The sequence below is a fragment of the Oncorhynchus mykiss genome, chromosome 7, assembly GCF_013265735.2.
Source record: "Oncorhynchus mykiss isolate Arlee chromosome 7, USDA_OmykA_1.1, whole genome shotgun sequence".
In the NCBI taxonomy this organism is placed as follows: Eukaryota; Metazoa; Chordata; class Actinopteri; order Salmoniformes; family Salmonidae; genus Oncorhynchus; species Oncorhynchus mykiss.
In genome coordinates, this window is record NC_048571.1 from 6,341,053 (window position 1) to 6,360,822 (window position 19,770).

At 46.2% G+C, this 19,770-nt stretch overlaps 4 protein-coding genes across 11 annotated transcripts in view; 3 read left to right on the forward strand and 1 right to left on the reverse strand.

Moving 5' to 3' along the window:
* LOC110527232 (NF-kappa-B inhibitor zeta) overlaps window positions 1-4,884 on the forward strand; it is a 10,163-nt gene extending 5,279 nt beyond the window's left edge. The window contains exons 8-12 of one of the 4 annotated variants that reach the window (XM_036982243.1): window positions 1,496-1,559; window positions 1,750-1,922; window positions 2,138-2,248; window positions 2,718-2,885; window positions 3,462-4,884. In XM_036982243.1, coding sequence (XP_036838138.1) covers window positions 1,496-1,559; window positions 1,750-1,922; window positions 2,138-2,248; window positions 2,718-2,885; window positions 3,462-3,515 — 570 coding nt within the window. In that variant the 3' untranslated portion in view covers window positions 3,516-4,884. Of the gene's footprint in view, window positions 1-1,495; window positions 1,560-1,749; window positions 1,923-2,137; window positions 2,886-3,461 lie in introns of those variants that run through there. The other 3 variants (XR_005052489.1, XM_036982244.1, XM_036982245.1) reach the window with 3 other exon arrangements.
* Window positions 4,885-4,983: 99 nt separating this feature from the next.
* Window positions 4,984-13,321, reverse strand: LOC110495543 (zinc finger protein 135). 5 transcript variants are annotated; one of them, XM_036982242.1, is made up of 10 exons: window positions 13,189-13,321; window positions 9,973-10,175; window positions 9,754-9,843; window positions 9,493-9,570; window positions 9,131-9,223; window positions 8,877-9,003; window positions 8,175-8,664; window positions 7,767-7,825; window positions 6,158-7,315; window positions 4,984-5,605 (listed from the first exon to the last, which is right to left on the reverse strand). In XM_036982242.1, the coding sequence occupies exons 1-10, from the start codon at window positions 13,190-13,192 to the stop codon at window positions 5,412-5,414; spliced, it is 2,496 nt and encodes an 831-aa protein (XP_036838137.1). In that variant the 5' UTR covers window positions 13,193-13,321; the 3' UTR covers window positions 4,984-5,411. The 5 variants fall into 5 exon arrangements, with proteins under 5 accessions (XP_036838137.1, XP_036838134.1, XP_036838135.1 ...); XM_036982239.1 differs by having other exon boundaries at window positions 5,327-7,315; window positions 9,754-9,840; XM_036982240.1 differs by having other exon boundaries at window positions 5,327-7,315; window positions 8,184-8,664.
* Window positions 12,618-14,980, forward strand: LOC110495545 (gastrula zinc finger protein XlCGF8.2DB). Its single transcript, XM_036982246.1, has 2 exons — window positions 12,618-12,925; window positions 13,490-14,980. The coding sequence occupies exon 2, from the start codon at window positions 13,686-13,688 to the stop codon at window positions 14,748-14,750; it is 1,065 nt and encodes a 354-aa protein (XP_036838141.1). The 5' UTR covers window positions 12,618-12,925; window positions 13,490-13,685; the 3' UTR covers window positions 14,751-14,980.
* On the forward strand, window positions 14,881-19,716 carry LOC118965337 (proline-rich extensin-like protein EPR1). The gene is made up of 3 exons (XM_036984392.1): window positions 14,881-14,911; window positions 14,980-17,929; window positions 18,902-19,716. The coding sequence occupies exons 1-2, from the start codon at window positions 14,881-14,883 to the stop codon at window positions 17,100-17,102; spliced, it is 2,154 nt and encodes a 717-aa protein (XP_036840287.1). The 3' UTR covers window positions 17,103-17,929; window positions 18,902-19,716.
* The last annotated feature ends 54 nt before the right edge of the window (window positions 19,717-19,770 follow it).

Genomic DNA, 19,770 nt, shown 5'->3' on the forward strand with positions numbered 1-19,770 from the left:
CAAAACCCCAGATGTATTTTTCCCTTATCAATGTAGGCAGTGACTTAGTTCCTCTTTGTCAGAAGAGTCCATCATTGAAACCACATCCTACTCACTGTGTTGCCTAGGGTATACCTCATCATACAGAGACTATGGTATGAAAGGTTTGAATAAAGGTCTGAAAACATGATGATTGTTGAACACAATCTCTGTTATTATTATTATTATAATACATAAGGTTTGGCAACTTTAATCAACGTCTTGGCACTAGAGGAAGGAAATAGTGGTTGGAAGAGAAGTCAGGGAAAACACTGAGCCGTAGGGATGTGAGTTCTCTCTTTTAATAACACTGGTTGCCAATCACAGCAAACAAAGTTAACGTTTTTACCAGGAGCCTTGTGTTTGTTAATGTATGAATGGAAAAGCTAGGTTTATGATCGCCTGAACAACGATCCTTTTATGTCTTTACCAGATGATTTGAACATAGTCTGATACAGTATGTCATCTGCACTGTGCAAACTTGGTTTTCAGGGTATTTTACCCCTGCTAGTTTCAAGAAGTAAAACCACAGGTTGGTTGTCAATGGTCGATTTGTTCTAGGCTTCCAGTATATGGAAATAAGGCGGGGTGATTTTCCCCCCTGCACGCTCTTGCCCAAATGGAACAAAAAAAAGTGTAGAGAACTCTGGTGCTGTATGCACAATCAGAAGAGATCTGTCAGCAACTTGCTGATGCCATTTTGATAAGAATCTATGCAAATTTGGCTCATGACTCAATGAATGGATTTATAGGTTTCACTGAAACGTTGCCATCTTAATTATCTGTGATACACTGTGCCCTTTTCAGTGATTTTATCTTTCAATTGGAATTTTGTCTCACTGTGTTTGATGTTCCTCCTGACTTGGAATGTTGGAATGTTTTTTTGTCCCATAGCAACAGTTGTTCTGTATCGGGTTAGATCACAGGCAGTGACTTCCTCATCAGCTCATAACATATATAACAGCCAGCCAATCACAGAGCATTTCCTCAAAACAACACTGGGACAAAATCCCCCTTTCTTTGAAAAACTGGTTTAACAACAGATGTGCTTCTGATAAAAGGTCACGGCAAATGCACTCCCAGCCTATCAAACATTAACCGTCAACAGAACATGGCACGCTAAACCTCCCAATCATTAACGCCTATTAATCTGTTACTCAACTGGTCCTGGATGATTCTCACAACAGTTCTTGTTGTCGGATACTATTCATTAAGGAAGAACAGGCGCTGCTGATGAATGGCTGGCATATACTATCTCTTTTAGATCTCTAGAACTAAACATTGACACTGTCGTCGTTAGCGATGACATGTTTTACCATGACTAGCTAATTCCACAGTTGTACCTTAACACAAGTGTGTGTGTGTGTGTGTGTGTGTGTGTGTTTTTAAATTGAAATCAAAAGTTCTTCCTGTTATACCCATCTGCCCTTTATCCCCCTGTTTAACATTTTCCTTCACACTCTCTCTCTTCCCGTAGACCATCCATAGAGCTCTGAAGGGTAAAGGGCAGGAGCTTAGTGTGGAAGAAGTCAACTATGATGGTGAGTCAGAGTTGCTCAGAACTATGACCTGTCAGGATTGCTCATAATCCTCTATACAATAAAACAGGTGAGGCAACCTGTGTCTCAACCCAAGGCTGAGTCGCAAACTACGACAGTCAACATTATTTAACCGTCATAACGGCAAAATAAATACTACCTCCCCAATGCCTCAACCTGCTTTTCTCTCCAGGCCTAACTCCTCTTCAGACAGCGGTCCGGTCTCACAATGCGGTTGTCCAGGAGTTGGGCCGTATGGCGGCGACCCCCCAGTCCCCTGGGGAGGTGGAGTTGATGCAGAGAAGGAAGCTACTGAGGCAGTGTGTCAACACACTGCTCCTCATGGGAGCCTCCTGTGCAACTAAGGTGAGTTTGAGTAGCCTGGCCCCAAATCTGTCTGATGCCTTGTCAACTCCAACCTTGCCAACTCCTACGGTCATTGGAGTTGGCAAGGCATCATAAACAGATCTGAAACCAGGCTAGAGGTTGAGAATCTTTTCATTTATAATTTTTGCGTATCATTCTTTGGCAGCATAGCCCATTCCATACAGTCTGACCGTACTTGTGTCTTTTTCCAACAGGATCATAAAAGTGGCCGCACATCCCTGCACATGGCTTCTCAGGAGGCCAATGTGGAGCTTTTACGCATCTTCCTCGACCAGCCAGACTCTCTGTCTATCGTCAATGTCAAGGTGAGATACTACTACAGTACCTAATGTCAAGGTGAGATACTACTACAGTACCTAATGTCAAGGTGAGATACTACTACAGTACCTAATGTCAAGGTGAGATACTACTACAGTACCTAATGTCAAGGTGAGATACTGCTACAGTACCTAATGTCAAGGTGAGATACTACTACAGTACCTAATGTCAAGGTGAGATACTGCTACAGTACCTAATGTCAAGGTGAGATACTGCTCCAGTACCTAATGTCAAGGTGAGATACTACTACAGTACCTAATGTCAAGGTGAGATACTACTACATTACCTAATGTCAAGGTGAGGTCTCGCCTCTCTCTGGAAAACAAACGTACATGATAACAAATCGGCGTTCTGGCTCAAATTCTGAGCTGACAAACAGTGTTCCCATTGTTCATTGTTTTTTGGTCATCAGGAGGTAAGTTAACTAAACCCTCTAACATGAGTTCTGTCTACCAGGCATTCAGTGGAAACACAGCACTGCACTTTGCCAGTTCTGTGCATGGTCGCCTGACTCAGGTAGATGCTGTGAAACTGCTGATGAGGAGAGGGGCTGACCCCAGCTCCAAGAACCTGGAGAATGAGCAGCCTGCCCAGCTGGTGGCTGAAGGGCCCGTCGGAGACCAGGTGAATAATGCCCCAAAATGGTTCTTCGGGTGTCCCCCTTCTGTAGAAATGGCTCTACGCGGAACCCAAAAAGGTTCTACCTGGAACTAAAAAGGTTCAAACATGGAACCAAAAAGGGTTCTTCAAATGGTTTTCGTATGGGGACAGCCGAAGAACCTTTTTTAGGTTCTAGATAGAAAAAAATACTAAGTGTGTAAGCACATCCATAAATCAGGTACAAAAAGTACAGCATGGTTCTACGTTGATGCCATTGCCTGGAAAAATATAAGATACCAGCACACGGTTGAATCCTCCCTCTGTGGGAGCATTTAAGTGTTCTTGTATCTATCTTTCAGGTGAATATTCCCATGTCGTTGTTTTACTATCATGTAATCATTATTTAACCAGGCAAGTCGACTGAGAACCTTTTATCAATTACTATTAAGGTCTGTCTGAGACGCAAACACAGAGACGCAGTAAAAACACAACAGGAAGAACACACAAGTTCACGTGTTAGACTGGCAGACATTCAAAACACACACACTTCAACAAGATGGGACTGTATTGTAATAATGTGCCTCTGGTTGTTTCTCTTAGGTGCGGCGTATCCTGAAGGGGAAAGGCTACCAGGCCCGGTCTGCTGCCCAGTAGGATGCAATCTCCTGTCCAGAAACACTGTCAGTCAGACAGTCCAGTCTACGTAGAAATGATTTGCCATCGTATGTATGGCAGATGTCAGTTGTTTCAATGAAACAGTGAATGTTGTTCGCTACAGTGTAGTGTATTTTGAAGTAACCATGTGATCGTCTACCTTAAAGGGGCAATCTGCAGTTGTTACATCCATTTTTGGACTTGTAAATTATTAATATGTACCCATTGTTTCTTGGCAAATATGACTTATACATTCATCATGAGCTTAGTTCAACTGTCGTACCCCATCAGAACCCAAAATATATAAGCTTGTTTTACTCCAATGTTTATAAACAAAGTACATGGAAACAAACACTATAAACAGTAGCTTCAAAATATGGTTCAAGCTATAATGTTGATATCATGGATGGTTACTCCTTAGCCGTGCCTATGAATTTGAGTGTTAACCTTTCTCTAGCCCCATCCCTCAGCTTTTTACTGAAACGGGCAGAGAATACGCTTTGTTTTTGTTTCAACTGCTGACTGCCGCTTTAAGGAATGACGCCTGAAGGGGTTTTCACCACTAAACCACTTTGGGTTGAGTCACAGGTTGACTCACCTGTAATGCTGGTGTGAAACACCTTGAGCTGGAATGTGCATTGTAGCTAGGGCTTGACCACATAGTAAGAGTGTAATGTAGCTAGGGCTTGACCACATAGTAACAGTGTAATGTAGCTAGGGCTTGACCACATAGTAAGAGTGTAATGTAGCTAGGGCTTGACCACATAGTAACAGTGTAATGTAGCTAGGGCTTGACCACATAGTAACAGTGTAATGTAGCTAGGGCTTGACCACATGGTAACAGTGTAATGTAGCTAGGGCTTGACCACATAGTAACAGTAATGTAGCTAGTGCTTGACCACATAGTAACAGTAATGTAGCTAGTGCTTGACCACATAGTGACAGTGTAATGTAGCTAGGGCTTGACCACATAGTAACAGTGTAATGTAGCTAGGGCTTGACCACATACCAGTAACCTGAAGAGACGGGAGCTCAGGATTTTTGAATTTCTTGGAGGTTCTGGTACGGTGGCAGCATGGGGGTCTTGCCTTATTTTATTCATTTTAAATGTGTATTTTCATTTACTTTATAAATAAATGAAAATAAATGAGTTGGCTAGTGTCACAAATAATTAAGCTATATAACGGGTCATTGAGTTTGTGCATATTTTGCTTTAGTACCCATCTCAATTATATACTGTACCATGGAGATGAGATGTTAGTACAATATCTAGACTTGTAATTTGTTTGATCTCTTTTGGAATGTAAATATAGGATATTTTTTATGTATTGTCACCAAATTTGTTAACAATAAATACAATTGATTAACAGTGCATTTGATATTAACTACGCTGCCTGAAACATGACTTTATGGGCATATTATCACCACCAGCAGTAATAGGTAAGGAAGAAGAATGCCAACACACAGGTAGAACTTGGGATAGGTTTTATCAAAGCACAGAAGAAATATTAAACTGAATTACAGACAGGATATAAATTGAAGAGACATTATTCAGGCAACAGTTACCCATCAGTCAACTATTTTATAATGTTTCATCAAACAAATGAGGCCACGACAGACAAATTGCTTTAGGTCTATTTGATAATGACAGACTACAGACCACACACAAATCATATTCTTGATTAACACAAGATGAATCAGGAAAAGTCACGTGATCTCAGTCAAACTCAACCAGCAGGGAGACATTGCTTACCCCTGCCATCCATAGGCAGAACGTTCTGTTCCTCTAGTCTCGAAGTCATTGGATTCCAATTCAGAATCTTGGTGATGGGAGCCCATTGTTATTTCAAGGACAGAATACTATTGAGATGTCCATCCATGGGCAAATGATGCTGGCTACAATGCTGCTGCTAACAGCTCGGCCGAGTGTTTCTGTAGGTGCCTGTTGAGGTGTGTGCGGCGGGTGTAGCTCTTGTCACAGTGAGGGCAGGGGTACGGACGCACTCCAGAGTGAGTCAACAGGTGCTTCTTCAGATCAAACTTCCTCTTCAGGCTCTTCCCACACTCTGGACAAGAGAACGGCTTCTCACCTGAGGGACGGGACAGTATTAAGGACTGTAAATCAAGATTACACAGAGTTACTTCAGATTACACAGAACTACGATTAAATTGTTTGTTTTATTATCATTGATCACAAATGCATAAACGCATTGCATATGTCCTGCATTGCATATGAAAGTACAAACATGTTTAGCATTTCTTGGACAAATGACAGCAGTATCATTCATATACACCATATAATTGTTAAATCAACGGCCCCCTTAAAGGGATACTTCGGGATGTTGTCCCTTTATCTACTTCCCCAGAGTCAGATGATATTATGTCTCTGTGTCCAGTATGAAGGAAGTTAGAGGTAGTTCGCGAGCCAATGCTAACTAGCATTAGCGCAATGACTGGAAGTCTATGGGTATTGTTGTGGAAATTCTTACACAGGGATTTAGCAAATGCAATAGCGTTAGTTAGCAACTTCCTCCAAACTTCTCGCAGAGACATAAAAATGGTATCCACAACTTCATTGAACTCTTTGGGCCTCATTGCCAAAATCCGAGCTATCCCTTTAACTACAAGCTCCTGGTTCTGACCTGAGTGTGTCTTCATGTGTTCTGTCAGGTGACAGGATATGGAGAATGTCTTCCCACAGTCAACACAGCTGTAAGGTCTTTCTCCTGTGTGACAGCGCATGTGTTTCTGCAAGTCCCCACCAGAGGGCCACGCCTTTCCGCACACCTCACACACGTACGGCCTCTCGCCCGTGTGCCGCCGCACGTGAACGTTCAACCCGGCGAGCGCCGTGAAGCGTTTCCCACAGTAGGAGCAGTGGAAGGGCTTCTCGCCCGTGTGGATCCGGAGGTGTCCCTCCATGCCGTCTTTGGTCCGGAAGCGCTTGCCGCAGTGGGCGCAGAGAAAGGGCTTCTCCTCCGAGTGGGTTCTGAGGTGGGACTGGAGGGACCCCAGAGTAGTGAAGTTCTTCTCACACTGGTCACATTGATGAGGTCTGTCCACAAGATGGCTTCTCTGGTGGATCCTCATGAGGGTCAGGCCTGTAAACGTCTCCTCACAGTAGCGGCACTTGTACCTCTGGCCCTCGCTCCCCTCTGGGACCGGATGGGTCTGCTGGTGTTTGATGAGTTTGGCCTGCGAGGTGAATGTCTCGCCGCAAACAGGACAGACGAGTTTGGGTACGCGGTGCATCTGCCGGTGGGCGTCGCGCTCCTTCGCCGAGCCGAACACACGCTCGCACTGGGTGCAGGCGAAGCCGCCGCCGGAAGAGTGAGTCTGCTTGTGATTCGTCAGGCTAGAGAGGAGGCGGAAGCGTTTGCCACACAGGCAGCACTGGTGCAGTGGCTGGGCCCAGTGGGTCTTGTGGTGTCGGGTCAGTTCCAGCTGGGTCCTAAAGCCCGCCCCACATTGAAAACAGGTGTTGGTCTTGTGGGTGAGGCGGTGGCGGTACTGCTCGCGGAGCGATGCAAACCGCTTCCCGCACTGTGCGCAGTCGAAGGTGGCGTTGACACACACAGAGCGCTTATGGTCGTTCAGGCTCCAGGGCGTTGGGAAGCCAACGCCACACTGGGCGCATTTGTAGCGGCCGCCTCGCGAGTGTGTGGTCAGGTGACGCAGCACCTGGGAACGGTAGATGAAACACTTCCCGCACGTCGGACACTTATGGGCAACACGCCGGGGATTGTGGGATACGCTAGACGGGAGCGTCTCGGAAGACGATGACTCCCCTGTGGGGCTGTCTGTGAGGAAACAGGAAGAGAAGGTAATTGGTATTTTATTAGGATCCCCATTAGCTGCTGTGAAAGCAGCAGCTACTCTTCCTGTGGTCCAACACATAACATGAAACATGACACGAACATTAATAGACAAGAACAGCTCAAGGACAGAACTACGTACATTTTTAAAAAAGGCACACGAGAGGATAACCAGAGAGGATATTGGGAAATGGAGTTTGTAATGGAGGACAAAATAGGAATATCTTATGCGTACACCTGATAGGGAGCTGCAGCACAGGAGGCTGGTGGGGAGGACGGGCTTGTGATAATGGCTGGAGTGGAATGGTATCAAATAAACCACACACAGGTGTTTGATGCCATTCCATTTGCTTTGTTCCAGCCATTATTATGAGCTGTCCTCCCCTCAGCAGCCTCCTGTGAGCTGCAGGTGGTTAGGAGGGTATAAGACACTCACCTGTGTCATTCTCCACCCTAATACATTCTACAGGCTTATCAGACGACTCTGGGATGATGCTGAGGTGGGAAATAACATGTCATGTTAATCATTCATCATTTACCCAATACTCACACACAGTTCACGTTTCGACACTGTTCAAATAATGTACACTCAAAAACACACAAGATACAATCTGTCCATACTTACTGTCACGCTACTGCATTCCACACACATACACACACTCCCAAACACACGCTGACCACACTTTCCTCCTCAGTGTGGTGTTAGACACACACACACACACTCTGTCCATCATCACACTACCACTCACACACACACTTACCACTCAAAACACCCATTCTGATACAATCTGTCCATACTTACTGTCACGCTACCGCATTCCTAACACACCACACAAATACTGACCACACATACCTCCCCGGTGAGGCCTGGGGCTTTTGGCTGCTCACAGGAACAGTGTTCCTCTCTGGCGAGGGCCTGCTCTGTCCTGAGGGAGAGTTGACTGCAGTCTGCCCCCTGCAGGCCACAGGCAAGGTGAGAGTGGGTGCAGACTGGGAGACGACAGCAAGAGAGTGCTGGCCCGGCTGGGGGATAATCATTATAGATTGGCTCTGAACAATGAAACCCATAATCCCTAGGTTGGACGTTTCCGTTTCCCCTGCCACTCTATTGGCTGATTCCTGGTCTTGACCAATCAGCTCGGCTACTTTCGATTTCTCATCGTCCTCTCGTTTGATGCAGACCTTCTCCTGTTCTTCTCCTCCCTCTTCATCCATCCTTTCCTCAGGGAAGGGTTCTGACTCCCTGTCAGAGTCGGCAGAGGGACAGTACACCATCAAATTTGGAAGACAAACAGGTAGAGAGCTGAGGAGGTTGGTCTGGGATGGGCTGGAGTCTGCACAAGACAAGCGAGAAGCACAGCTGTAAACAATTCAAATAAAAACATTTGGACTTTTAAAACAACTGAGACTGCAGACTATGACTGGGTTGGTGATTTCTGCAGGGTTGGTGATTTCTGCAGGGTTGGTGATTTCTGCAGGGTTGGTGATTTCTGCAGGGTTGGTGATTTCTGCAGGGTTGGTGATTTCTGCAGGGTTGGTGACGTACCTCTATTTATCAGGTGTTCCCGGCAGCACGTTTGGCTCTGCAGCACAGACCTCAGCCTGTCACTGTGGGGGATAGACTGCAGACATTCATCCACACCACCGGGGACAGAGTCAAGCCAGGAAGCAGCCTGGGGAACACAGGGGGGAGATGTGTGCTGGTCAAAGTGTGGTTAGTAAATGTGGTCAATATGTAGCTTGTGTAGTCTCTTAGTAGTGAAGTTGATGGTTGACATGCGGTTGCCGGTCACTGTGTACCTGTTTAAAGTCTGGTACTGGCAGCAGCTCCTCCAGTCTGGAGAGGAACACACACACCAGAGACTCCAGCTCTGCATTAAAGTATTGACCAAACTGAGAGAGATAGTAGAGAGAGAAAGAGAGATATATAGTACAGAGAGAGAGATAGCAGAGAGAAAGAGATAGCAGAGAAAGAGAGATATAGTACAGAGAGAGATAGCAGAGAGAGAGAGACAGTAGAGAGAGATAGTACAGAGAGAGAGATAGTAGACAGAGAGATAGTAGAGAGAGAGAACAATTCTTCACTGAACTCAGAGTTTAGTACAGTGCTGTCACATGCTCTGCTGCATGTTACTCAAGTGAAGAATGATTCATTTTCTTACAGTCCATTGATCTCCTGGACTCCTCTGGGTGTATGCCATGAGCCTGGCTTTGGCATCCTCAAAGGCCTTGTCACTGGACTGTAAAAACAACAGACACATACCTTAGTGTGTGTCAGGGCCAAACGCCTCCCTCTCAGCACTCAGAAAAGGTGTGTCCCCATTCTGGCACTCAGTTCCCTCCCTTTACTCCACCCTATCACTCTATAGGTTCAGTAAAAGGCAGGCTGTAAAAATCCAGTTCCCATGAGCCCTCTCTCTCACCTTTGTCAGACAGATGGACTGGATCCTGTCCAGGTGAGTCTGGATGAGTTCTGGGGCGACATCCTCAACTATCCCCTCCTGGGACATCTGCTAGATGGACCGATCAGGAGGTCCGTTTAAAATTACAACACTGTGCAACACTTTACAACAGAGGTGAACTTCTGATTTGCAGCACATGGAAAATACTGTGTAGGTTACTGCTGGAAGAAACACACACACCTTTGCTCTGAGGCCTAGAAGCAGTAATGCTCTCTGCCTGTCAGTCAGTAGTTCTGGAACTGTCTCTGTGACCAAACACACAAAGTCCTCCAGCTTCCCATAATGCTCCAAACGCCGCCGCCCCACCACCTGCCACATGACCGCAGACATCAGACGCAGCGGTGGCACCAGGAGTCTCAGAGAAGAGAGAGGGAGGGGGCCATCTGTGGGAAAGGAGGGGGAGGTAAGTATAGACAGGCAGGCTACACAAAGCACACATTTGCCCTGTTTGAATACTTCTGGAGTGTCCACCCTGAGATGGAATGTTAGGCGTTTGATCCCCAACCAAGTCACACCAAAGACTGTAAAAATGGGACCAGATGCATCTCTGCTTGGCACTCAGCAATGGATTGGGGGTAAAGACCTGCGATAGATTAATGTCCTGTCCAAAGGGAGTACACATCAAGCTGCCTCACGCATCAGAAAACAGGAAATAGACTCATGCAAGGCTACTTACTTACTTACTTACTTAATAGTACAGCAGTGCTTACTTTAAAGAAGGATGGACGTTAGGTGAGATGCAAGTGTTCAAACAGTACACATTTCACCATATCCAGGAATCACACCACTGGTCATCACTGTGAATAGCTCTGGTCCAGGGCATTAGAGGGATGTGCTAACGCCCTGGACCAGAGCTACACTGTGAGCTGTGCTGGCCAACACAGGAGGTTGGTGGCCCCTTAATTGAGGAGAACGGGCTTGTGGTAATGGCATGGTTTTAATGTGTTTCATGCCATTCCATTTCCTCCGTTCCAGCCATTATTATGAGCCGTCCTCCCCTCAGCAGCCTCCACTGCTGGCATTGATTGTCTGAAAGTGGGCATTGCAAAATAAGTGGGAGGGTCAACAAAAGTGGGTATATGGAAATATAACAGCTAATTGGGCAGTTGCCACTCAATGTCATTTGCGTGACTGCTAACTGCTTCCTTTTAGCTAAACTGGTTAGGATAATTACCGTGGCAGGTTAGGATAAATACCGTGGCAGGTTAGGATAATTACCGTGGCAGGTTAGGATAATTACCGTGGCAGGTTAGGATAATTACCGTGGCAGGTTAGGATAATTACCGTGGCAGGTTAGGATAATTACAGTGGCAGGTTAGGATAAATACCGTGGCAGGTTAGGATAATTACCGTGGCAGGTTAGGATAAATACCGTGGCAGGTTAGGATAATTACCGTGGCAGGTTAGGATAATTACCGTGGCAGGTTAGGATAAATACCGTGGCAGGTTAGGATAAATACCGTGGCAGGTTAGGATAATTACCGTGGCAGGTTAGGATAATTACCGTGGCAGGTTAGGATAAATACCGTGGCAGGTTAGGATAAATACCGTGGCAGGTTAGGATAATTACCGTGGCAGGTTAGGATAAATACCGTGGCAGGTTAGGATAATTACCGGGGCAGGTTAGGATAATTACCGTGGCAGGTTAGGATAAATACCGTGGCAGGTTAGGATAATTAAGGTGGCAGAAAAGATGGCAGATGTGGATGCTGAGTTCGAATCAAGCAGCACTTCGAGCAAAACTGGTGAAGACAAATGTTCTGAATGGAGAAAATAAAAAAAAGTGTCAGTCCTGTTGTTTTTTTATAAAGTGCAAATACGTCCGCATGTGAAGCTTTCCTCCCCAAACCACGGCTGTGTAAGAATTGTAAATTATTTGGCCATGTTTCAAGTGTGTGCTGGGAAGAATTGCGAGGGGTACTGGTCCCGGAAGACCCGCCCTCCCAGGTTCCCCTTGAGCCTGTGTAGGGATCAGATCTGTTTTATTTTTTAGCAGGGGGATCAGATCTGTTTGGACGGGGGTCCTGTTTACATCCCGCACAGTAGGTGGCGGGATGCACATTCAATTGTGCGATCGCCAAAATACCGTAGAAGAAGACTTCCTTTACAACAGCTTTGCGCTATTCCGCGAAGCGCAAGAAATATGAACACAGAACAATTAGAGATATTTCACCGGATGTATAAATGTGAAGCATTCGCTTGGTGTTTCCACTCACTACCAAATATGGAAGTGCGAGAAGATGTAACGAGATGGATTTTGGCCGACATAATGCTAATTTTCTCAATTTATGAAACATTTGATTGCAATACGTTTTTCTGTTCCCAAAACTAAAATGTGTTATGAACAGAGTGGACTAAATTTTGTAAAATTTGAATGAAGTTATTGCACACGCGCATTTCAAAGTAGGCGTTCCCTAACGGAAATATGCAGATGTTGGCTAGAACGCGCCAATAGGATCTCGCTAGCTCGGGCTTGGCTCTGCCCACTATGACTAATTTGTTGCCATTAGAAACGACAGACTATGGTCTTGGTTATAAATACACACACACATACATACACACACATATATATACATATATATATATATATATATATATATATATATATATATATATATTTGTCCACCTTTAATTAACTAGGCAAGTCAGTTATGAACAAATTCTTATTTACATTGACAGCCTACCCCGGCCAAACCCGGACGATGCTGGGCCAATTGTACGCCGTCCCAATCACAGCCGATGTGATACAGCCTGGATTCGAACCAGGGCCTGTGGTGACGCCTCTAACACTGAGATGCAGTGCCTTAGACCGCTGCGCCACTCAGGACTCCAGGTATGAATGCAATGACTTCTGCCGAGGACATATCGCTGTAAATGCTGCATGGCCAATGCAGACATCGGATTGACCATGCAGAGTTTGGCTAAAACGCTACAAGGAAGCAGCCACGCAAAACGGTCTTGAGTGGCAACAAATCTGCCCAATTAGCTGTTAGATTTACGCTTTTGTTGATCCTCCCGCTTATTTCGCAACGCCCACTTTCAGACACGCTCAATGTATGCAGTTACCCATGACTCCTAGCAGGCAAACTTGGTGCATAGGCCACAGCACCACCCGAGTGATACTGCCAAGCAAGTACGTATGAGTATATTTTACAGTTAATCCCACATTTCGCAGGAGATGCACTGAAATTGAGTGTGCAATTTTAGCTAGCCTAAAATATTTGATAACAAGACTAGAGAAAATAACTCATGTCGGCGGAAGCGAACTTTAGCTAGATAACTAACGTTAGCTAGCTACGTTAAACTACACCCACAACGGCCTGCTTCCACCGACAGCTTGATTAGAAAGAGTAAGCTATATAGCTACCTAGCCACAATCTTTACATTAATGCATACCCATGTTGCTTCCCCGTGGAAATCTTATATGCCGTCTTTTAGTCGTATCTTACAAATGTTGATTGAAGAGGCAAGGCTAGCTGCTCGTTTCCTCGTAAACTTTTGATGAACCGGAAGTTGATAGAGCAGATTGCCAGCGTGCGTTCTGCGACTCACAACAACAACACAGCTGATGGATTTTGATAATCAACCAAATTAGGCACGTAACTAGCTAACTGGCTAAACATTTGCCTACTTTTGTCTTTTGTCAAACTACGAACTAGCTAACCATGTTTTTCTTATTTTCTTTTTTTACATCAAGACTGTGACTACATGGTATTTGGTGAGACGATCCTATCAGATATTGTCCACCACACCACCAGCGGGAGAGCCTTACCTGGGACAACACATCAGAATCCTAGAATCTCCCCCTTCACTTTGGGCCAAAAGTGGTCCTCCTTTTGACCGAATCATCAAAACATTCCTTTCAAGTGCTACAGGAGGATACTCCAGAGACAATGGCTGATATTGAGAGGGACAATCAACACACAGATATACTGCAGGTGCAAATAAAACAGGAGGACGGAGAAGAGCCTCACGATACAGAGGACCGTCTCAAGAGTTCTAATACCGGAGAACAGAAGCCTTGTCACATCTGCCCTGATTGTGGTAAAAGTTATACCCGTTCGGATAATCTTAAAACACACCAGAAAATTCATATGACAGAGAGGCCGTACCTCTGCTCTGAGTGTGGTAAAGGTTTTACCCGCACAGATCATCTGAAATCACACCTGAAAACACATGAAAGAAAGAAGAAGAAACTTAAACACCCCTGTACTGATTGTGTGAAAGGCTTTGTCCATTTGGAGCAGCTTGAAAAACATCTGGAAAAAAATCACCTTACACACAAGGAAAAGAAACCTCACGGCTGTCCAAGGTGTGATGAGAGCTTTTCTGACCTGGAAGAACTAACAACACACTTGCCAGTACATACTGAAGAGCTGGCCCTCTACTGCTCTGACTGCGGTAAGCGGTTCTTACACAAAGGAAAATTTGAAAGACACCAGAGAGTACACAGTGGACAAATGCCATACATATGCACCCACTGTGGGGAGGGTTTTACACAGGCACATAGTTTGAAACATCACCAGCGAATACACACTGGAGAGAAACCCTACCTCTGCAACGAGTGTGGGGAGAGTTTCAGACACGATGCAACGTACAGGAGACACAAGCGCAAACACGAGCTACCACTCTCTGAAAAGAAAGCCTATCCTTGCTCAGTATGTGGGAAGACTTTTACCCGCTCCGATGGAGTGATGAGGCATTTGAGGAGGTTCCATTACGGAGAGCGAGCTCTCCAGTGCTCCTGCTGCGACAAACGTTTCTTTCAACAGGACACACTAACCACACACATGAGAATTCACACTGGAGAGAAACCGTACAGTTGCTCTGACTGTGGGAGAAGTTTCTCACAAGATGGCGACCGAAAGAAACACCAGAAGAGGCACCACACTGGAGAGGGCACTTCACCTCTGACCCTCCATGTGGACGGCACAGGGACGCGCACACACACACTATAACAGAGACATACACACTAACAGACAGTAACAGGCAGACTCAAGACACAAAAACAGGCCAGTGGGTAAACCAGGTTGCAATGAAGTTATTCTGACAGCTTTGGCTTTATTTTTTGTGTTTGTGTGTGATAACATGTATTTCTCTCTCTCGTTTAAGTTCATTGGCAAGGCTAATTTTAGCCCAACTTCTCACTGTTTGTAAGATGCTTACTGCTCATTGCAGCTACTTAAGTGATCATCACCCACTCCATTACTCTATTACCCCTCTATTCATCCCCCCACTCCATTACTGTTACCCCTCTATTCATCCCCCCACTCCGTTACTCTGTTACCCCTCTATTCATCCCCACTCCATTACTGTTACCCCTCTATTCATCCCCCCACTCCGTTACTCTGTTACCCCTCTATTCATCCCCACTCCATTACTGTTACCCCTCTATTCATCCCCCCACTCCATTACTCTGTTACCCCATTCACCCCCCCACTCCGTTACTGTTACCCCTCTATTCATCCCCCCCACTCCGTTACTGTTACCCCTCTATTCATCCCCCCACTCCATTACTCTGTTACCCCTATTCACCCCCCCCCCCCCCCACTCCGTTACTGTTACCCCTCTATTCATCCCCCCACTCCGTTACTCTGTTACCCCTATTCACCCCCCCCACTCCGTTACTGTTACCCCTCTATTCATCCCCCCACTCCGTTACTGTTACCCCTCTATTCATCCCCCCACTCCGTTACTCTGTTACCCCTATTCATCCCCCCACTCCGTTACTGTTACCCCTCTATTCATCCCCCCACTCCGTTACTCTGTTACCCCTATTCATCCCCCCACTCCGTTACTCTGTTACCCCTATTCATCCCCCCACTCCGTTACTCTGTTACCCCTCTAATCATCCCCCATTCCGTTACTCTGTTACCCCTATTCATCCCCCCACTCCGTTACTCGGTTATCTCTATATTCATCCCCCCACTCCATTACTCCTCTATTCATCCCCCCACTCCGTTACTCCTCTATTCATCCCCTCACTCTGTTACGGTTACTCCTCTATTCATCCCCCCACTCCGTTACTCCTCTATTCATCCCCCCACTCCATTACTCCTCTATTCATCCCCCCACTCCGTTACTCCTCTATTCATCCCCCCACTCCGTTACTCCTCTATTTATCCCCCCACTCCGTTACTCCTCTATTCATCCCCCCACTCCGTTACTCCTCTATTCATCCCCCCACTCCGTTACTCCTCTATTCATCCCCCCACTCCGTTACTCCTCTATTCATCCCCCCACTCCATTACTCCTCTATTCATCCCCCCACTCCATTACTCCTCTATTCATCCCCCCACTCCATTACTCCTCTATTCATCCCCCTACTCCGTTACTCCTCTATTCATCCCCCCACTCCGTTACTCCTCTATTCATCCCCCCACTCCGTTACTCCTCTATTCATCCCCCTACTCGGTTACTCCTCTATTTATCCCCCCACTCCGTTACTCGGTTACTCCTCTATTCATCCCCCCACTCCGTTACTCCTCTATTTATCCCCCCACTCCGTTACTCGGTTACTCCTCTATTCATCCCCCCACTCCATTACTCCTCTATTCATCCCCCCACTCCATTACTCCTCTATTCATCCCCCTACTCCGTTACTCCTCTATTCATCCCCCCACTCCGTTACTCCTCTATTCATCCCCCCACTCCGTTACTCCTCTATTCATCCCCCTACTCGGTTACTCCTCTATTTATCCCCCCACTCCGTTACTCGGTTACTCCTCTATTCATCCCCCCACTCCGTTACTCCTCTATTTATCCCCCCACTCCGTTACTCCTCTATTCATCCCCCTACTCGGTTACTCCTCTATTTATCCCCCCACTCCGTTACTCCGTTACTCCTCTATTCATCCCCCTACTCCGTTACCCTTCTTTGTCCACCTCTCTGCCACCTTTCTATTCACCCTTTCTTCATTGGTCTCCCCATTCTCCTTCTCTCTACCCAAATTAATCCACAAAAACATATTGTTTTTGTGGATTCAATTCTATATCCCAGCCCTCTGTACCAATCCAGCCCTCTGTCCCAATCCAGCCCTCTGTCCCAATCCAGCCCTCTGTCCCAGCCCTGCCTCAACCCAGTCCTCTGTCCCAGCCCTCTGTCCCAGCCCTGCCTCAATCTAGCCCTCTGTCCCAGCCCTGCCTCAACCCAGCCCTGCCCCAACCCAGCCCTCTGTCCCAGCCCTGCCTCAACCAAGCCGTGCCTCAACCCAGCCCTCTGTCCCAGCCCCGCCACAACCCAGCCCTCTGTCCCAGCACTGCCTCAATACAACCCTCTGACCCAGCCCTGCCTCAACACAACCCTCTGACCCAGCCCTGCCTCAACACAACCCTCTGACCCAGCCCTGCCTCAACACAACCCTCTGACCCAGCCTCTATTCTACTTCAGCCCTCCTCCAGTACTCCCTGGATCCTGAGTGAGCCTCCACTCCCCCCTTCCCCTCATGGCAGGTATCATGGACCCTGAGGATACAATTGTAACAGAACCCAAGGATGAGGATATCTAACCTGAGGATAGAATCGGAACAGAACTGGAGGATAGAATTCTAATGGAACCTGAGGATAGAATCGGAACAGAACTGGAGGATAGAATTCTAATGGAACCTGAGGATAGAATCGGAACAGAACTGGAGGATAGAATTCTAATGGAACCTGAGGATAGAATCGGAACAGCACTGGAGGATAGAATTCTAATGGAACCTGAGGATAGAATCGGAACAGAACTGGAGGATAGAATTCTAATGGAACCTGAGGATAGAATCGGAACAGAACTGGAGGATAGAATTCTAATGGAACCTGAGGATAGAATCGGAACAGAACTGGAGGATAGAATTCTAATGGAACCTGAGGATAGAATCGGAACAGAACTGGAGGATAGTGTTAATTTATCCAGAAGGTTCTGATGCTGAGGAGCCAGATGGGATTCTCTTTGAGCCAGAGGAGCAACAAGAGGGAGATGAGGATGATGAGGAGGATAACATCTTTGCCACATGGATGGGCCGCTACAAGAAAGCAGCAGAACAGGAGGACAAGGATAAAGAGGTGGAGAAAAGAGGCAGTGATAGAGGAGAGGAAGAACAGCTTCGAACGACAAGCTCCACCACGGGCAGACCGGCGGCAATCACTACCCTGTCCAGTGAGTCTGTGTACATGTGAGGTGCTGTTGTAGAGGAATCTGCTTTGTCTTTGGGAGTTGTATACACAGACCAGTAGGAGTGAGTTTTGAGGGGGAGGGTCAGAGCTAGGACTGCTGGGTTTGACCGCTGACACTCAAGATAAGTCAGTCACTCCGCCAGGCTCCCCTACCACACACCAACCCACCACAGGGATCTTTAGCTCCTAGCCTGAACCCCAAAGTACAGGTAGATAGCTGTTTCTTCTTTCTCACGCTCAGTGTTATAGGAATTTCCAGGAGAACAAACAGGAGAGCAGTCGTAGGGTAAAGTCAATCAAAAATCTTTCCGGTTTATTACAAGTTGCAACAGGGAGACACCACCTAGCACAGAAGCAGAGGAAATGTCTAACTGGCCTCTTGGAGACAGACCCTTTTATATCCCTATCAGACAGCAACGCATTCTGGAAACAGCAGCTAGACATTTGATGGAAGTCAAGACAAAAAGGCAGTGACTGTCAGCCAGAGAAATAAAAGTTGTTACATTGCTTTATTGTGCCTTAGCTACAGCCAGGGGACAGGGACTAATGGGATTATAATAGGCAGGAGCATACGTCATTTACATACGCCACGTCCCCCGCCAGGCCAAACTCGCTGCAATGCATCTCATCCATGAATGATCCTGGCTGCCCGATACCAGCCAATACTGAGCGACGATCCTCCATGATTCCATCTGCCATTCCAGATTAAAATGCAAACGCGGTTCCGCAGGCGGAACGTCATGTCTCCGGTACGCTGGCGGTGTGATGGTCAGGTGGGGGTCTTTCTGAGAACACTACTTTAGTCTCATTCTGTTCAATTAACACTTTGTTAAAAGTAAATCTGTGTGTTTGTGTTGCAGAGCGACGCTGATTGTGTGGGTCTCATCTGCCATGATGACCTGCACAGAGGAGGGAGTGTTTCTCTCTCACACACTCTTTCTCTCTCTCTCTGAAGTGTATATAGGAGTGGCTGTGGGGGAAGCAGGTGTGTTGTGTGCAGGTGGTGCTCTTGCCAGAACCACTCTACTGGAGCTCCACTTGGGTTAAAGTACCCTGAGAACCACGTAGAACAGCCTAGAACTGGACAGAACCACTTAGAACTGGACCCAACCTCTCACAACTGCATATAGTTGGAAAGAACTGCCTAGACAGAACTACACCTACCTGGAAGAACTACCCAGAACTGATGAGAACCGGTGAAGAACTGCAGAAAAACACTCAGAACTGCCTAGTGTTGTAATGAACCTTGCAGAACTGCCTAGTGTTGTAATGAACCTTGCAGAACTGCCTAGTGTTGTAATGAACCTTGCAGAACTGCCTAGCGTTGTAATGAACCTTGCAGAACTGCTTAGATACCAACATCACTTATTTTTATTTATTTTTATTTGACCTTTATTTAACTAGGCAAGTCCGTTGAGAACAAATTCTTATTTTCAATGACGGCCTAGGAACAGTGGCCTAGGAACACTAACTGCCTGTTCTGAATCTAGAGTGCTGTGCTGAGAGAGAGACCTCTGTATTCCCCCAAATCCCAATAATCCAGTATCTTTTAATATTGTTTGTGTGATAGTGTATGAGTGAAATGTATGGATGTTTTTCCAAAGGTTTTACTTATAAGAATCGATTCAACATGTTTATTTCAAGATGTTGTTTGTTTAGTCAAATAAGGGCATTTACATTTTTACATTGTATCCCATCTACGTCTTTGTTTTCCTCTAGTCATCCCCTAGTCATTGAATAAAACACTTGGTTGTTCTAATTGTAAAATGTATACTAAGTTGTATCATCTTTATTACTGTACTACTGTGAGGTTTCCACAACAAA

Bases quoted from the DNA above. Each gene is read 5' to 3' on its own strand.
- LOC110495543 (XM_036982238.1), bottom strand. The intron at 9,571-9,753 runs GTGAGAGAGAGG...TTGTTTTTACAG, and splicing joins AGTCCATCTGTCTGACAAAG to TCCAGTGACAAGGCCTTTGA. The intron at 7,826-8,174 runs GTCAGTATTTGT...TTCCCACCTCAG, and splicing joins TCACCGGGGAGGTATGTGTG to CATCATCCCAGAGTCGTCTG.
- LOC110495545 (XM_036982246.1), top strand. From the start codon at position 13,686: ATGGCTGATATTGAGAGGGACAATCAACACACAGATATACTGCAGGTG.
- LOC118965337 (XM_036984392.1), top strand. From the start codon at position 14,881: ATGTATTTCTCTCTCTCGTTTAAGTTCATTG. The intron at 14,912-14,979 runs GCAAGGCTAATT...CAGCTACTTAAG, and splicing joins TCTCTCGTTTAAGTTCATTG to TGATCATCACCCACTCCATT.